The sequence below is a fragment of the Balaenoptera musculus genome, chromosome 6 (genome assembly GCF_009873245.2).
Source record: "Balaenoptera musculus isolate JJ_BM4_2016_0621 chromosome 6, mBalMus1.pri.v3, whole genome shotgun sequence".
In the NCBI taxonomy this organism is placed as follows: Eukaryota; Metazoa; Chordata; class Mammalia; order Artiodactyla; family Balaenopteridae; genus Balaenoptera; species Balaenoptera musculus.
Window position 1 is genome coordinate 40974428 of NC_045790.1, and position 15399 is coordinate 40989826.

The following is a 15399-nucleotide window of genomic DNA, read 5'->3' on the forward strand; positions in this document are numbered from 1 at the left end:
CACTGTGCCACCAGGGAAGTCCAGTTCCTTTTTCTTGATACCATAAGTACTTCCTTAGTCATCTCTTATACTTGACATGAAGTAAATTTGTAATGATGTAAATTTTAAGTATTTTAAATATATGTAATCGAGAAGGTCAGGCTGTTATAGAAAAAGCAGCTGTTATTGAGTATTCCAAAGCCACATGCAAAATTTGAAGACATTATCTACATTTTTCAGATCATTCTTGTTCTTGTTCAGTTCCATGTACATGCAAACCAAGAGTTGTCAGGAGTATCTCCATGACATTTGGGTAAAAAGCAAAAAGGAACTATTTGTGTGTGTGTGTGTATATATATATATATATATATATATACACACACACACACAAATAGTATATATATATATAAATAGTATATATATATATGTATATATATATATATACACACACACACAAATAGTATATATATATATATATAAATAGTATATATATATATATATATATATATATATATATTTGGACCTACTTTCAATGGCTCTTCATTCGAGCCTCTACTTAGTTGATGAAATAAATGCTGCGACAGCAGTCTTGCTTTTGTTGTGTCTCCACTGCATATGCTGTTGTGGATGAAGAGCGTTTGGGACAAATACAGTTTCCTGGTCATTGTTTCTGATGCATAAAGTTGAGCAGATGGCAGGAATATGGAACATTATGCAGTATGGTGAACTATTAACATTGCAGCACAATTAAAAGGGATTCTAGTTCTAAGCCCTCAGTTCACATTGGAATACTACCTGAGGTGCAAGAAAACAGATTAGACAGTAGGATACTTCTGGAAGACATTTCTAATCTTGTGAGCTTGACATATGTCTGGTGGCATATACCCACCAACTGCTCTCTGCATATTACCAGCAAGGTAGAGGATGATAATTTAAGGTGTTTAAGGTGTTTTTCTCGAAAGTATAATATAGACGTTTGGCAATACCTATGAGACACATTCCTGGACAAAATGTGGGTAGGCAAGACATTTATTCACTTACTATATGATCTCAGTGTAGCATGTGCCTACAATATAAACGGTAAACTCACAAATGATCAAAACTAAAACTTTTTACAATGTGCAATACAGGTAGGGATGTTAATCTGATATGATGTCACATGTCTCCCAAATATAACTAACTCCAAGCTTCCTATTTTAATTTCTTAATAAACACATCAATGTTATCAAAGAAACTAAAACTAAATCCTATTAATTTATCAAACTTATACTTCTCTCAAAGTTCTTAGGCTTCTAAGGAACGAGATTTAAATCTGTTTTTCAGTGTTAGCATTCTGGACCGACTTGTGGACTCTGGAAACACATGACAAAGTTGTCAAATTATGAAATGAAATTGGGGTGGCTTCTACAGGTGAGGGGGAAAATTTAGAGATAGAAGAAGCTCTTTTATATCGCTTAGGTACAGACTTAAATCCATGTCCTGTAAGAACTCATACATTTCCCCTACTTTTCTCACCTGTGCTATCCGGATCAGGTTTACAGTATTTTCTTCTACACAGCAAAACATAACATCCAATATATAGGTAAATATCAAAAATATCAAAAATATCTGGGACAATAATGAGTTATGCACAATTAATGAATAATGTACAATTACAATACAGTAATTGTACTCTCACACCTTCCTGTAAAGTCCATGTTTTTAGAAAAATATATTATTGCATATGAAACCACAAACAGGCATTCTGATTCCAGCACATTCTTACTCAAAACAGTATATACAGTCCTAATAGAGTCAGAGGGTACTATAGATTCACACACAGGGGTCTTACGGTGAATGTCCCAGACAGACAGACAGCAATCTATATACACGTCCATATTCTATGTCACCTCTCTTGACAGAGGCTTGCTTGCTTGGCATCAAGGTCTCAAGGGTCTCTCATGCCGGTGAAGAGGAAACAGAATATACAGCTGAAGATGGTGTGTCCTAGGCTGCTTCTTCGGCAGAACAGTCGATTCCCGCGTAGGTAAACTTCTCATAAAGCGTGGTATTCACGTAGGTCTAGAAGAACAGGAGTGGTTGAGAGACACAAACTGGCTCAGTCCTGCCTCCGCCAGGGGCAGTTACAGTAATACCCCGGTTTCCTTAGCTTGTTTCAACTCAAATGGAGATACTTGGGGGGTATTTTTCTATCCTCATTCCCTCTGTTGTGTTTAACAACTTTCTTCCTGAAAAGCATCCCTTGACTTCTGCAAGTAAGATTGCTTCCTCTCACTTGTTTCAGTCTCCAGCTTCTCTCTCTCATGGTCTCTCACTGGTCCCTCCTGACGTGCCCCACATCCTCTCAGGCCCCTTCCTCTGTCTGCTTCCATCTCCTGCTGTGTGACCTCACCCACATCTCTGGTTTAATTACCAACTGGGTTTTGATGACGTTCAACATCTACTTCCCTAACCTAGATTTGTCTTTCAAACCTCAGTCAACTACTTTCTAGAAATTTTGATAGAATTCCTGATCCTCCCCATAGTAACCTGCAGCCCACGCTGTGTTGTCTACCTGCTGTTTGTCCTTGGGCAAGTCACTTTTCACCCTTCTAAGTCTGTTTCTTCCTCTATAAAATTAAAGGGTCAGGCTGTATGACTGATGAGATTTAAGATTCCTTCTAGCGCGAATAAGCCAGTTCTATATGTTGTTCTATTGTGTGTGACTGTATCTTATATAGAAATCTTATTTCCTCCAAAACTGTAACTTCCTCAAAGTTGGGTCCACATCTTTTGTCCCTATAGCACCTAAGGTCATGCTCAGGAGAACCTGTTGACTAGTATCAACTTTTTGTTAACCACAGTGGACACATGAGGAATTCCAATTAAAGAACTCCTGCTTTTATCTCCATACTCACCTTTCGTTCTTCTAACATCCTGTTTAAGGACACCAGGATCTGGGCAAATGAGGGCCTTTCATAAGGCTTCTCCCGCCAGCATTGTCTCATGAGATCATACCTTTGAAAACAGAGTGAAAGGGTTAAGTCTACAACTGTGCTTCAGGCCTGGGTACAGCCAGGTGTAGGGTACAGCAAAAAAGAGAATGTAGCCACCCAGCACATGGTCATCATGCTTAGCCAGCAAAAGACAAAAGTACGGCACCTAGGCAGGTTCTGTTAGGCCTCCCATCTCCCCATCCAAGTCCCCTTTCTTCTCCCAGTAGATCTAGTGCCTGCTTTAGGTACCATTGCCATGGGATCTTGGTCTCAGCTATTCTGATCATCTGGAAAGAACTGAGTTACATGTCTAGGGCAGCGTGTCCCTTGGAATACCACACCTCTCAAAATGTCAGTGTTTTATTTTTTTAAAATGGCCCCGTGCTCAAATAAATTTGCAAAATGCCACCCATCGCATCTTCCTCTTAGGGATCGACCCAGGAAAATCTTGAGAAAAAGTCATTCCATTAAAAACAAACAAACAACCTTTTGAACCAGGTTTAACCTAGAAGCTTCCCAGGCATAACTGATCACAGAACTCTTGTGTCATTTATTTACGTCTCACACTTTCCACATAGTTTAGGAAGTGCTGGTCTAAGTCAGTACTTTCTCAAATGTGGCCAGAACTACTTGTATTGTTAAAATGCAGATTCCTGCGACCCACCCTAGATGTACAGAATCATGTTTGGGAATGGGGCTCAAGATTTCACATGCTGACCAAGTGACTCAGGGGAACTGTAGAGCACAGAGGGCTCTCAACCATCAGCCTGGGGTGTTAGAGATTCTATCAATAGAACAGTTTGTACTTTAACAGAAGTTTCATAAGGGCTGAAAATATCACTCCTTATGGAATGAATCTCAGAAGGTAGAATTTTAGGGACTTTGTCCAATGATGGTTCAAGTACATCCAGGTTTTCCCAGGATGGTCTAGTTTTATATCTCTTAAACATAAGAGATAGATATAACAATAACAATAACAATAATAGCACCCTGTTTCACTCTTAGAAGTGGCTTGGTTTGGATGATAAGTTACTTGCTCAGCCTAGAGCCTTGCACTCTTCAAATCATGCCAGTTAGGCAGCAACTTACATTGGTTACTTCTGGGAATGGCAACATCACTAAAGATAATCATTATTCCCCTGAGAGGAATACTTATTCCTGGAAAGTAATCCTCAAAGAAGTAAGATTTTTATGAAGAAAAATCTGTCTTCCTTAATATAACAGCTCTGAAATCTCTATCCCCAACGTTAGTCTCAAGGTTTCATACATTTATTCATGGATAATTTCATGAATTTATTTCAGATGTTTTCTGCATTTGTTGCCCTTTCTCATTTCAACCTTAAGATTCAACCAAGAATCATCACCTTAAATTCCTCCTGGATTTCTATGCCTAGAAAGCTGTTATTCCCTGCTCACTGCATCACAGTCTTAGTTTCAAGAACCCCCTTGTTTCTGACTATCTGGGGTGTGCGTGTGTGCGTGTGTGTGCGTGTGTGTGTGTACATATAGGTAAACATATGTGTATGTATCAGATAGCTCCTTCATTAGAGTCAGTCCAAGAAAGGTACAGGGGGAAAGTTAGGATAAAATGGCCCCGGGTGAGGCCTGACTTACACCTCATCATCACAGTTTAGGGGCTTCTCCAATCTGTAGCCCTGGGGCAACTTCTCGTAGAGTTCTGCACACGTCATCCCACAGTAAGGGGTGCCACCTGGAAGACAGGAAACGGTGCGCCCTAAGCCTCCTCGGATGCAGAAGGCAGCATCTCCTGCCCTGAGGCTATAGAGCCAAGGGCCTGGGAGAAAGACGGGGTGTGTCAAGCGATGCTGAGCGCCCGGCGTGATCTTCCTCCGGAGCAAGCCTACCGCACGTCACAGCTGGACTTCGGCTACAGACCGTGCTCCCGTGCGGCCGCTCCCTAGTGCAGAGATCCACCACGGTCTCCTTCCTTCCGGTGCTATTCCTCTTCCCCAAGTCTGTCTGTCTACACACAGCACGTCTATTGTGCCAATGACATGGATCTTTTTCCTAACTGGAAGTCTGTATTTATGTTACACAATTCCTATTTTATCTATCAATGTTAATCAGAAAAGCAATACATGTTTATTGTGGAAAATACACAAAATAATGCAGAAAAAAACTACTTTTTTTTAATCCTTCTGTGTAGTCCTCCCAGTTTTTTTCATGTGTAATATTTATAAAACTGGGATTATGGGAAATTTTTCTGGGTTTTGGCATGCACATTTTCACATGGTGTTAAATGGCCTTAGAAAATGTGACTTTTCATAGCAGCATAGTATACTGTCTTCAAGCTGTAGAAGTAAACTTATGACAGCCCTGTGACATCTGTGTACAAGCAGAGACAACTCAGAATGAAGTTCTTGGCCACCAGGTTATTAGTATTAAATATGACATTAGACACAGGGCTTTCATAAAGAGAACCATGGGAATAAACACACTCAAACATGGAAACCCGTAAGGTTCTTTTCCCAAGTGGCATCTGTTGGCACCGAGTACAAATGTTACCCATGAAAGTAAACGGTAAAGGAGTCCGGGAGGGGCCCACTCCCTTTGCCTAGAGCCTCACCTGGTAGGTAGACATGGATACTCACCTAAGCTAACAATCTCCCATAGTAACACGCCATAGGACCATCTGCAGAGGGGCAAAAGAGAAACCAATAATCAGCACGCATGTTGCCCAGTCAACTTTCTGCCCAGAAAGCCATGGCGACTGAGCCTAGGTCAGAAAAGGAAAGGTTATATGTCTGTTTCCTAGGCTAGGGCCTTGCACACAGCATGCATTTATCTCCTCTCCGGCCAATGGAAGTCTTATAACAGGGAAACAGTGTTAGTTCTGCCAGAGCTCCCACTCGCTTTAGGTAGAGAATGCAAGGTGGAAAGCTGGAAAGCAGGAGATTCTAAGCCAGACAGACCTGTGTCAAATCCCATCTCTGCCACCTGATACTCGTGTGACCTGGAACAAGTGACTAGAACTCCTGAGGCCTCTTAGTGTATTCTTCCAAAAGTGGGGACACCAATTTCTTAAAGTTATGCAGAGATGATGTGAGAGAACATATAAAGGCACACACTGAAGACAGAGTAACACTCTGGGCCTCCGTTCTTCCTCCTGAGAAGAGGGAACCTGGGCAAGAGGGCTCAGGCCTCAATCCCAACCCTTCCATCCCCTGCCAGCCTGAGACTTGTCACGCAGGCTGCAAGCAGAGATGGTTCCCACTGTGTCTGTCTGCCTTCCATCCCTGCCACCTCTGACCCCCAGCAGCTACTGTGGGCCACCTCCTCTGATCTAGGTCCTCGTGCTGAGGTCAGTCTGGGGAGTGGAGCCATGGGAAGGCCGGGATGTCCCTTGCTCCTCTGGAGATGAGGAAGTCACCACTTGAGGTCACTCCTCGACAGAAAGAAACCCAAAGCCTGCCACCAGGGAAAACTGTCTCCTCTGGGGCTTCATTTAGTCTGTGATTTCCTGGGATTAGTGATTAGCTTTATTCCCCAGAGGGATACGATATTCCTGTTTCTCTTTAAAACCTCTTGTCAAATGGATATTTTTCTGGGACAAAAAAAAAAAATCCCTCAGCAGTGAGAGGCTTTACTTACACGTCACTGTTGGTTGTATACACGCTGTAATTTAGTGACTCGATCGCCATCCAGCGCACGGGGAGCCGTCCCTGGAGAGAACGAGGTGAGATGCCGCTTAGGCCGGACAGGGCCCCTTCCCAAGGCTCGCCGCTGGCCTGAAGCTGGGGCTCACCCAAGTCCACGGGGGGGGGGGGGTCCCCAGACAGAAGGTGTGGCAGACTCAGGAACTGTTTTGCGCATGTCCCACCCACAAGCGTGCTTTTAAATTCAAAGACCTGCAAATTGTGTGAGTGTCCCACTTACCTCAAGGGGCCCCTACCACAGTTTCATATAAAGAAAAACAATGATGTGTGCACACGTGTGTGTGTGGATGTGTGTGTCCTTTCACTGGTCACTCAGTTATTCCCTTTGTGGCTGTCAGAGGCACTCAGAGGTCTGAAAGGAGAGACAGGCCTAGGAACTGAGAAGTAAGCTGTAATGCAGGAAAGGCTACAGTGATGGGAGGAGACCGCGTGTGCCTGGAGGGGATTGTGCAGGAGTTTCCAGAGGGGGGGACACATGAGTTCGGCTCCGTAAGATGTGTAGGCACCATCAGGTGGATGGGGGAGGAAAGAGCGTTTCAGGCCAAAGGGAAGAGTGTGCCTGTGACTCACAGAGGAGGTGATGACTTCTAGCCAGTGCCACGTGCATTGGGTTTGGAGACAGGATGACAGACACTTGCCCACCCTTTGGGTGCCTGGCCCCGACTCCCTCCAGGTTTGCCCCATCTCTTGGCTTATTGAGTCCAGGCTGGGGAAAATGAGTTGTGGACTGGAAAATGTGAAGTTTGACTTCTGAGTTTTATTCCTAGTTTCCTCAAATTCGCTATGAATTTGGGTTCCTTTCCTCTCGACCCACCCCAGGAATACATGAACCCTACTGAGAGATGGATCCCTCCCTCCCAGAGATCTGTCCAAGCTCTAACAGTGGCATTTCAGCTTACATTAGCCAGTGGGTGGGGCAAAATCAGCAGTATTTAGGGGATCTTTCTCAGCCCCCCTCAAAACCAGAGCAGGCATTCTCCCAGATTCCCATGAGACCAGCCCTGACCTGGATCCCAAGGATTATTCCTGAATGTGAAATTCTCTCCCAGTTCTTTATTTACTGGCACTACTTTGAAGCTCTTTCTGACCATAAATCCCAAATGGTTGTCCTGTACTTTAAGGTTTAAATATAAAAGTATCCTGGGCTTCCCTGGTGGCGCAGTGGTTGAGAATCTGCCTGCCAATGCAGGGGACACGGGTTCGCGCCCTGGTCTGGGAAGATCCCACATGCCGCGGAGCAACTAGGCCCGTGAGCCACAATTACTGAGCCTGCGCGTCTGGAGCCTGTGCTCCGCAACAAGAGAGGCCGTGATAGTGAGAGGCCCGCGCACCGCGTTGAAGAGTGGCCCCCACTTGCCGCAACTAGAGAAAGCCCTCGCACAGAAACGAAGACCCAACGCAGCCATAAATAAATAAATAAATAAAATATTAAAAAAAAAAAAAAAGTATCCTTTCTCAAAAAAGATCCATGGTTGCTAGGGGTGGGGTCGGGTTTGGGGGTCTGAATAGGCAGAAAACAGGATTTTTAGGGCAGTGAAAATCTGTAAGATACCATAATGAAGGACATATGTCCTTATAAGTTTCTCCAAACCCATAGAATGTACAACACCGGGAGTGAGCTTTGATGTAAACCATAAACTTTGGGTGATTATGGCATGTCAGTGCAGGTCCATTGGCTGTAACAAAGGTACCACTGTGGCAGAGGATGTCGATGATGGGGGAGGGTATGCATGTGTGGGGGAGGGAGTATATGGGAAATCGCTGTACCTTCCTCTCCATTTTGTTGTGAACCTAAAACTGCTCTAAAAAAGTCTTTTTTTAAAAAAAGGATCCTTTCTCACATCTACATCTTCAGTGTTCTCCTCAACATCCACGCCTCCCTTCTCTCTGTGTCCACCCCACCCCATCTGTCACCTGTTTTTCTCTCTTCCCCTTCACAGCTATGGAATGGAAAGAGTTGTCTACATTTCCTGTTTGGTCTTTGCTCTCATTTACTCCCAACCTGCTGACCTCTGACCTCGTACCTCCTAATGACTGATTTCCATGCGCACTTCTTCCTTGTTTTTTATTTGACTGCCTTTGGATCAGCCCACATGTGTCTGTCCCTACTGCTATCACCTTGGTGCAGGCCACCATCATAGCCTGCCTGATGACAACCACCTCTCCACGGATCTCCCAGCCTCTAGTTTCACTCCCTAATGGCCTGTTCTCCACATCACAATCACTCTAAATGGCAAGTACAACCGTGTGGTTCCTTTCCTTAAAGTTCCTTAATGTCCCTGTTGTCACAAGATCCCCAGTGTTTAGGTGAGTCCCCAAATCCTTAGCTGGCATCCAAAGCTCTTCAGGACCTGATCCCCACTTGCGTTTTAACTCCAACCTTGCCTTTTATTTTTTACTTCTTGCCTTCCACAAGCATACACTCTTTTCCATAGTTCCAATCACAGTGAACCTAACCATTTTGGAACTTTCCACTCCCTTGGAAAGTTCCAACCTTGCATTTTAACTCTCCCTCTTTTCTGCATCACACTCCAGCCATATTGAATTACTTAATCCCCAAAGGTTCCATGCTTTCCTTTGCCTCTCGATTTTTATATATACCACATCCTCCAGGTCATCCACTTCATTCTTACATCTCCAATATCTATTTGACATTTACTGTAAAGCTGCAGTGTGCTTCCTCTGAGCTCCCATGGCACCTGCACTTTCTTCATCCTCAGCCTCATCCACTGTTACGATTGTTCATTATGTCTCTGAGCTCTTTGAAGGAGAACACTGTGTCTGAATTATATTATCCCCAAACCTAGCACAAGCATGAAACATTATAGTAATAAATAAATCCATGCTGACGGGATCGATATATTAATCAATGATAGTAAAACCCCAAATCACTTAAGTACGTTACTTTGCAACGCTTCCAGTATTAGAATCGCCTGGGGGGATTAAAAAAAAAAACGGATGCAGGATGCCCTCCCCAGAATAACTGAATCAGAATACCTAAGCCGTAGGACTCAGCATCTGTATTTTTTAAAATTTCCCCAGACGACTCTAGGTGCAATAGGAATTGAAAATCTGACTTAAATGATAGGCCAGAGAAAGTGGCTCCTCTGCCCTCTGGTGGTGTCTTGCTATACTGCACCCTTCTTGCAGGGAGCTTGGTCCTCTCCAATCCCTTCTCTTTTCTCCCCCTACCCTCACCCTGTCCTTTTCCTCCCCAGACCCCAATGCTGCCACTGCACACTTTGCCCTTCCACTGGGAGACAGACTTGAGCCCTACCAGTGCTCTGCCCCTCTAAGCACTCCTCCGAAGCTCCCCAAGATACAGAAATCCCTACCCTTTATGAAATGCCGAGCAAACCAACCTTAGCTTTGGGGGACTAAGGAAAGCAACCAAATAAGATGCGTGGATTACGGGGCTAAACTGTGTTAACCTCTCTTTCCCCTCATCTGGGGCAAACCCCCGCCCCACCCACGCCAGAGTGAAGGAAGGAGAGGGATTCTGTGATGGAGATAAGGGGATTCTAAGGAGGATGCTTCCAGAAGGAGTGGGGAGAGCCGGAGTAGATGCGTGAGTGGTGGTAGGTCCTGCTTCTTTAAGACCAGCCCAGCTCCTTCCCAGAGAAAAGTCTGCTTTGAATGGGGCAAATCTGAAGAGTTTAGGGAAAAAAAAAAAAATATTGCCTGGAAACCAGCCCTCAGGGAGGCACCTCTGGCTTCCAAAAAGTGCTGATGTTAATAAGTATCCAGGACCAGGGGCATGGTGGTCTCTAAGAACCAAAGGAGACTAACTTCGAAACCGCATCCAAAAAGGGAGTGGAAAGTTCCAAAGTGGTTAGGTTCGCTGTGATTGTAACTATGGAAAAGAATGTATGCCTGTGGAAGGCAATAAGTAAAGAATAAAATAAATTCATCGTGTCCAGGTTGTGAACTGTGGACCATTTCCTCTTGAAAGCATTCTTGAGTATTATTTCTGTGCTATCTTGTCAGTAACTAAAATAAGTATATTGAAGAGAAAGGAAACCTGAGCTTGAAGATAAACACAGAAGCCTGAGCCTTGCTAGGAGGCAATTTGGTACCCACAAAAGTAAAAGGACCCTCTATATGTTATAAGAACTGGAGTCATCCCAAGAAGGCTGAGCCCAGGTAATGCTGGGAGAGCCAGGCCAGTGGAGTGGACCTACCCAACACGTGCAAAGACTATAGGGTGTGTCACCCCCAATGCCCTGCATTGCCCACCCGCTCAGGGAAAGCAGAGGGTGGTGGCATGTTGTCGGCACAGCACTAATGTCCAGGAATGTGGCACGTCCAGGGCTTTATGATTCTAGGGTGGACAAAAGTAGCAGAATGAGTCCAGCTTCTCTCTTCTAACACTGTGGTGAGGTTCTCCCGGGAGCTTGTATTTGAAGATAAAATGTGACTGTTTAGGAGACTAGGTATCATTAGGTGAAAGTGGATTTCATTGGGGCTTGAAGAGTGAGCAGAGAACTTTTGGCAAAGAGGGAAATCTTATATGAGCATTTAGAAGTTATGAGTTTCTCTCTAGAGCATCCTTGTGATTTAGGAACCTCATTAATTGATTTCCTTGATGTTTTAGAAAGTATATTAAGTGTCTTTTTCCCCCTCCTATGTTTGCTGTGCAAAAGGGGACTGTGGGAGCTCTCCAGAGGTTTCTGAGTGAGACCAGACCTCAGGGTCTGGGCTGGATGTAGACCTGAGTCCCTGCAGCATGAGGCTTGCACGTTCAATTACTTGGCCACATGTGACAGGGCCTTCTTCATTGGTAAATGTGGACCCTCTAGTCATTTTAGGAATCAAAAATGAGAAAGGATGTTTGCTGGGCCAGGGCATTATCCAATGGGGAAAATGGTCAGAGGCCTCAGTCGTCACAGAAAGATGGTATTCTAAGAGAAACGACATCAGGAGAGAGAGGGGTGCCCCGGAAAGGATCTCATCAGCGTCTGTTCTGAACTTACCATCGTCTTTTTCACGTACACTTCTTGACCTCGGGACAATCCAAAATCGGCTATTTTGGCTACATAGTTTTCACCAACTAAAATGTTCCTGGCAGCCAGGTCCCTGTGAATAAACTGAAATTAAAAAAAAAAAATCATGTATTTTCAGCATCGCATTTGCTTTTTCACTCCATTTTGTTTCTTGCCTAGGGGCAAGAGCTTTGGGAAACAGAGAGGTCAGTGTGAAAAGGGGTTTTCAAAAATCACCAGAATCCAGTTCCCTTAAAGTTCCTCTCCTAAAGGCTCAGTGAGTGGATTCTGCCGAATGACCCACATGTCTCTGGAGGAGCAACCTGGAAGCAAAACCAGGTCATGAAATCTTCCAGTTGCCATGAATGGCCTCTGCTACTGTGCATTATTTAGAGCCACACCAAGCTAAGATCGGTGAAGGCACCTCACCAAATATACATGATGAGAGTCACTAGATAAACATACCGTCAGTGTTGGGCATTAACCTCTATATAAAGAGATGGAACATTAGCAAAGATATGAAAGTTAGAAGATTGTAAGAAGGAATTAAGGAAGAGAGAGGGACCAAAAAAAAAATGTACAAACTTATCTAAACTCTGATTCCAGAGAGAATTTCAGAGGAAAGATGTCCAAAGCAAGGTCCTCAGGACGAACCTGTTTTTGGCTCAAGTAGTCCATTCCCCGGGCCACATCTGCTGCAAAGTGGAGGAGCTGCTGGGAGGACAGCGTGGAGGCGGTGCTGTTAGCGATGGCGAATGCGGGGTCCGTCTCCAGCACGCGGCTCTTGCGCAGGAAGTCAAGGAGGTTACCGTGGGGGGCATACTCGATGGCTAGGTACAGGTAGCCTGTGCGGGAAGGGAGAGAGCACCACTTTATCAGTAGCCCTAAGCTGCCGTGATATTTATGAGATGTGCTATGATCCTCGGGAGCCGCTTATAAACCTCTGTTTTATCGTAAAGTTACACATCTAGTGGTACCAACCTCGGTAATGCTGGGGCCAGGAGGAAGACAGGTGACATCATTCCTGCAATACTTAAAGTGCTTGCTCTCAGGGTTCCCCTCCCCACCCCTACCAAACATAGAGGGCTTCCTGTCACCTACTCGGTGACACTAGTAGAATGAAATCAAAGCATTTGCTTCCAGACGATCTAAGACAGCTAGCCCACATCACCTTTCATTTTTTTATTCAATCAATATTGAATATCAAGAACCTAATATGAGCCAAGCATGTTATTCCAGTATGAATCTAGCTTTTCCTGAGGTTATTTTTTTTTAATCAATAAACAACAATTAAATATCTATAGCAGAAGGACCCACACCAGGTAACTTTCTCTCTCTCCTGCCTTCTGCTTCTCCCTAAAATCTGGAATAAGTCACTGTATTGCTGAGTAGGTCACTAGTCAGCAGAGTCTAGTGTCAGGATTGCATTTTTGCTTACAGAAACCAGAAAACTCAACCTTTTAGGAAAAAAATGAAACAAAATAGTTCCTAGAGGAAACTGTGGTGCAGTGTCTTATTTTTATTCCAAATTGCTTTCTCCTTTTTCTTTTTTAATAAAATGTAATCTGCTTTGATAAAAACATTGATCTTTGGAGCCAATGAAAAGTAAAGTGGTTTTACTGTCTTTTAAATGTGAATTATTTGGTTTTTTTTTTTAATGTCGAATGAATTTAAACTTCAAAGATATTCTAAGAAAGTGAAATTCTCAAAAAAAAAAGAAATCTTCTAGCACTGAATCCTCTTGTACTATAAGGAAAGATATACTTCAATTCTGGTATGAATGTGCTTTCTCACTTCTTTACTGAATTATAAATTTTAAGAGCCAACCAATAATGTGACGGTAGAGCAAAATTTTAAAAGATATATATTCTTCTGTTGTTGTCAGTTTCTTTCTTTTTTTTTTTTTTTAACTTTCATTTACTGCTGTCCCATGCTGATTACTGTTCTCAGGAAATAGCTCAAAAATAAATGTCATTACTTCATTATTTAACCTAAGAGACATGATCTGTCTTTCAGAATTACACCCTTATTGGGTCACAGAATGATATATTGTTTGAAGTACCAGTATTTTTAGTTTAATAAATTGAGGAAAAGGAAGTAGTCTCTTTTCCATTGTTGGTATTTGTGCTGCAAAGTCAACAAGAGGTTGTCAAGTTTGTAAATAATTGCTGTGTGGAGCTTTTTTGTTGGAGCAAATTTTTCCACGAGAAATTAAGATTAAGCATAGATTTAGACCTACAAACCCAGGTAGCATGCAGAGGTAAAGCCATGAAAGATTTCTTGTTACCTACTCATTCACAGCTAGTTACACACATTACAATAGGAAATACTCAATAAATACTTGAATTAATAATATAAGTTGAACTTAAGAGTATGTGTGACATAGGATAGTTGTAAAACTTCAGTGTTATTGTACAGGGCATTGTTTTGGATAAAAAAAAAGTATTGATACTATTAGATATAAGCTTATTATTATTATTTTAACCTAAGCATCACCAGTGCTTTCACATTACGGTAGATTAATGGCATTCACAGATTTAACATTCAGAATATAAGTTCCTTGGGTTTGGAGGGAAAATGAAAAGGTAGGCAACTAACAAGAACCAATCTACTTCACTCTTCCTGGTGCACAGGGCTGCCTCAATCCACTTAGTAGTAGCTGAGAAAGCCTCTGGATTAGCAAAGGTGAAGGCATGTCGGAGCTGTGGATATTTTTGGGCAGTAATAGCTGAACCACGTCAGAGGCCAAAAGATTCAACCTTGGGATCTACCTTCAAAAAGATACTAAATCTCAGCACGATCTATTAATGGGACCAGACATTCAGACTGAAACTTCAACTTAAAAAAAAATAGATAACAATCTTAGATGACTGTGTTTCCTAATTTCAATATGGAATGTGCCTGTTTTTAAAAAAAAAAAAAAATCTGGCAGGAAAGCCAGGAAAAGAGCATCTTACCACGATGTTCACACGCTCCCAAGAGATTGATGATGTTTGGGTGGTGTCCAAGTTTACAAAGCACCTCCAGTTCCCCAGCGAAGTCCCTGTGGTCATCTTTGGAAGCATATTCTGGGAAGAAAGTAAAGAGTAGTGATCCCTTTCTGTTACACCTCTTCAGAAACAACTGTCCCCCCTCTGCTCCCCAGAACCTTCAGGTACACTCAGCCACCATTAGGTCTGGAAAACTGTAGAAATCAGAGATGACTATAATGCAGATGCTTCTTTACTGTTGGGGGCTGTCCTGTATGAAGTAGGATGTTTAGCTGCACCTCTGACCTGACCCACTAGATACAAGTAGCCCAACTGAAAATGTATCCAGAAATCACCAGATGTCCCCCCTGGGGGCAAAATCACCCCTGCTTGAGAACCACTGCTCTGAAGTTTTCCTGTTGAAGCTCTCAAGTACCCAGGGAAATGATTTGGTCGAGATGGAGCTGCGTCCATTCTTAGACTCTGGCTCTCCCAGCTAACTCTACCGTCCAGAGACAAATATGCTCAGGAATAAAAACAAAGTTGTAGTGAAACATCACCAGTAGTGTACACACCTTGCTTTATTATAATAACTTTACTTTTTGCCTAAACCAGTCCTACTGAAAAAACTCAAATCTCAATGACATTTTCATAGAAGTTGCTTGGTAGTCAGGAAACAGTTGCATTTCTTTCTGTTCCTTTCATTCCATCTGTCCACTAGCCCTTTGATCAGAGGGAGAACCACCAATCAGGCTGAAGAGAAAGCTCTTCGGCTGACGCACAACTGGCTGATAAGCCTTGAGTCAGTGACAGTAAG

The 15399-nt window shown here is 43.2% G+C and overlaps 1 protein-coding gene across 3 annotated transcripts in view; it reads right to left on the reverse strand.

Moving 5' to 3' along the window:
* Nucleotides 1-990: 990 nt before the first annotated feature.
* TEK (TEK receptor tyrosine kinase) overlaps nt 991-15399 on the reverse strand; it is a 101961-nt gene continuing 87552 nt past the window's right edge. For all 3 annotated transcript variants that reach the window (XM_036855847.1, XM_036855846.1, XM_036855845.1), the window contains 8 exons: nt 14571-14681; nt 12268-12458; nt 11605-11718; nt 6567-6637; nt 5567-5607; nt 4569-4665; nt 2877-2976; nt 991-2040 (listed from right to left, as the gene is read on the reverse strand). In XM_036855847.1, the coding sequence (XP_036711742.1) occupies nt 1966-2040; nt 2877-2976; nt 4569-4665; nt 5567-5607; nt 6567-6637; nt 11605-11718; nt 12268-12458; nt 14571-14681 (800 nt within the window). In that variant the 3' untranslated portion in view covers nt 991-1965. The remainder of the gene's footprint in view (nt 2041-2876; nt 2977-4568; nt 4666-5566; nt 5608-6566; nt 6638-11604; nt 11719-12267; nt 12459-14570; nt 14682-15399) is intronic.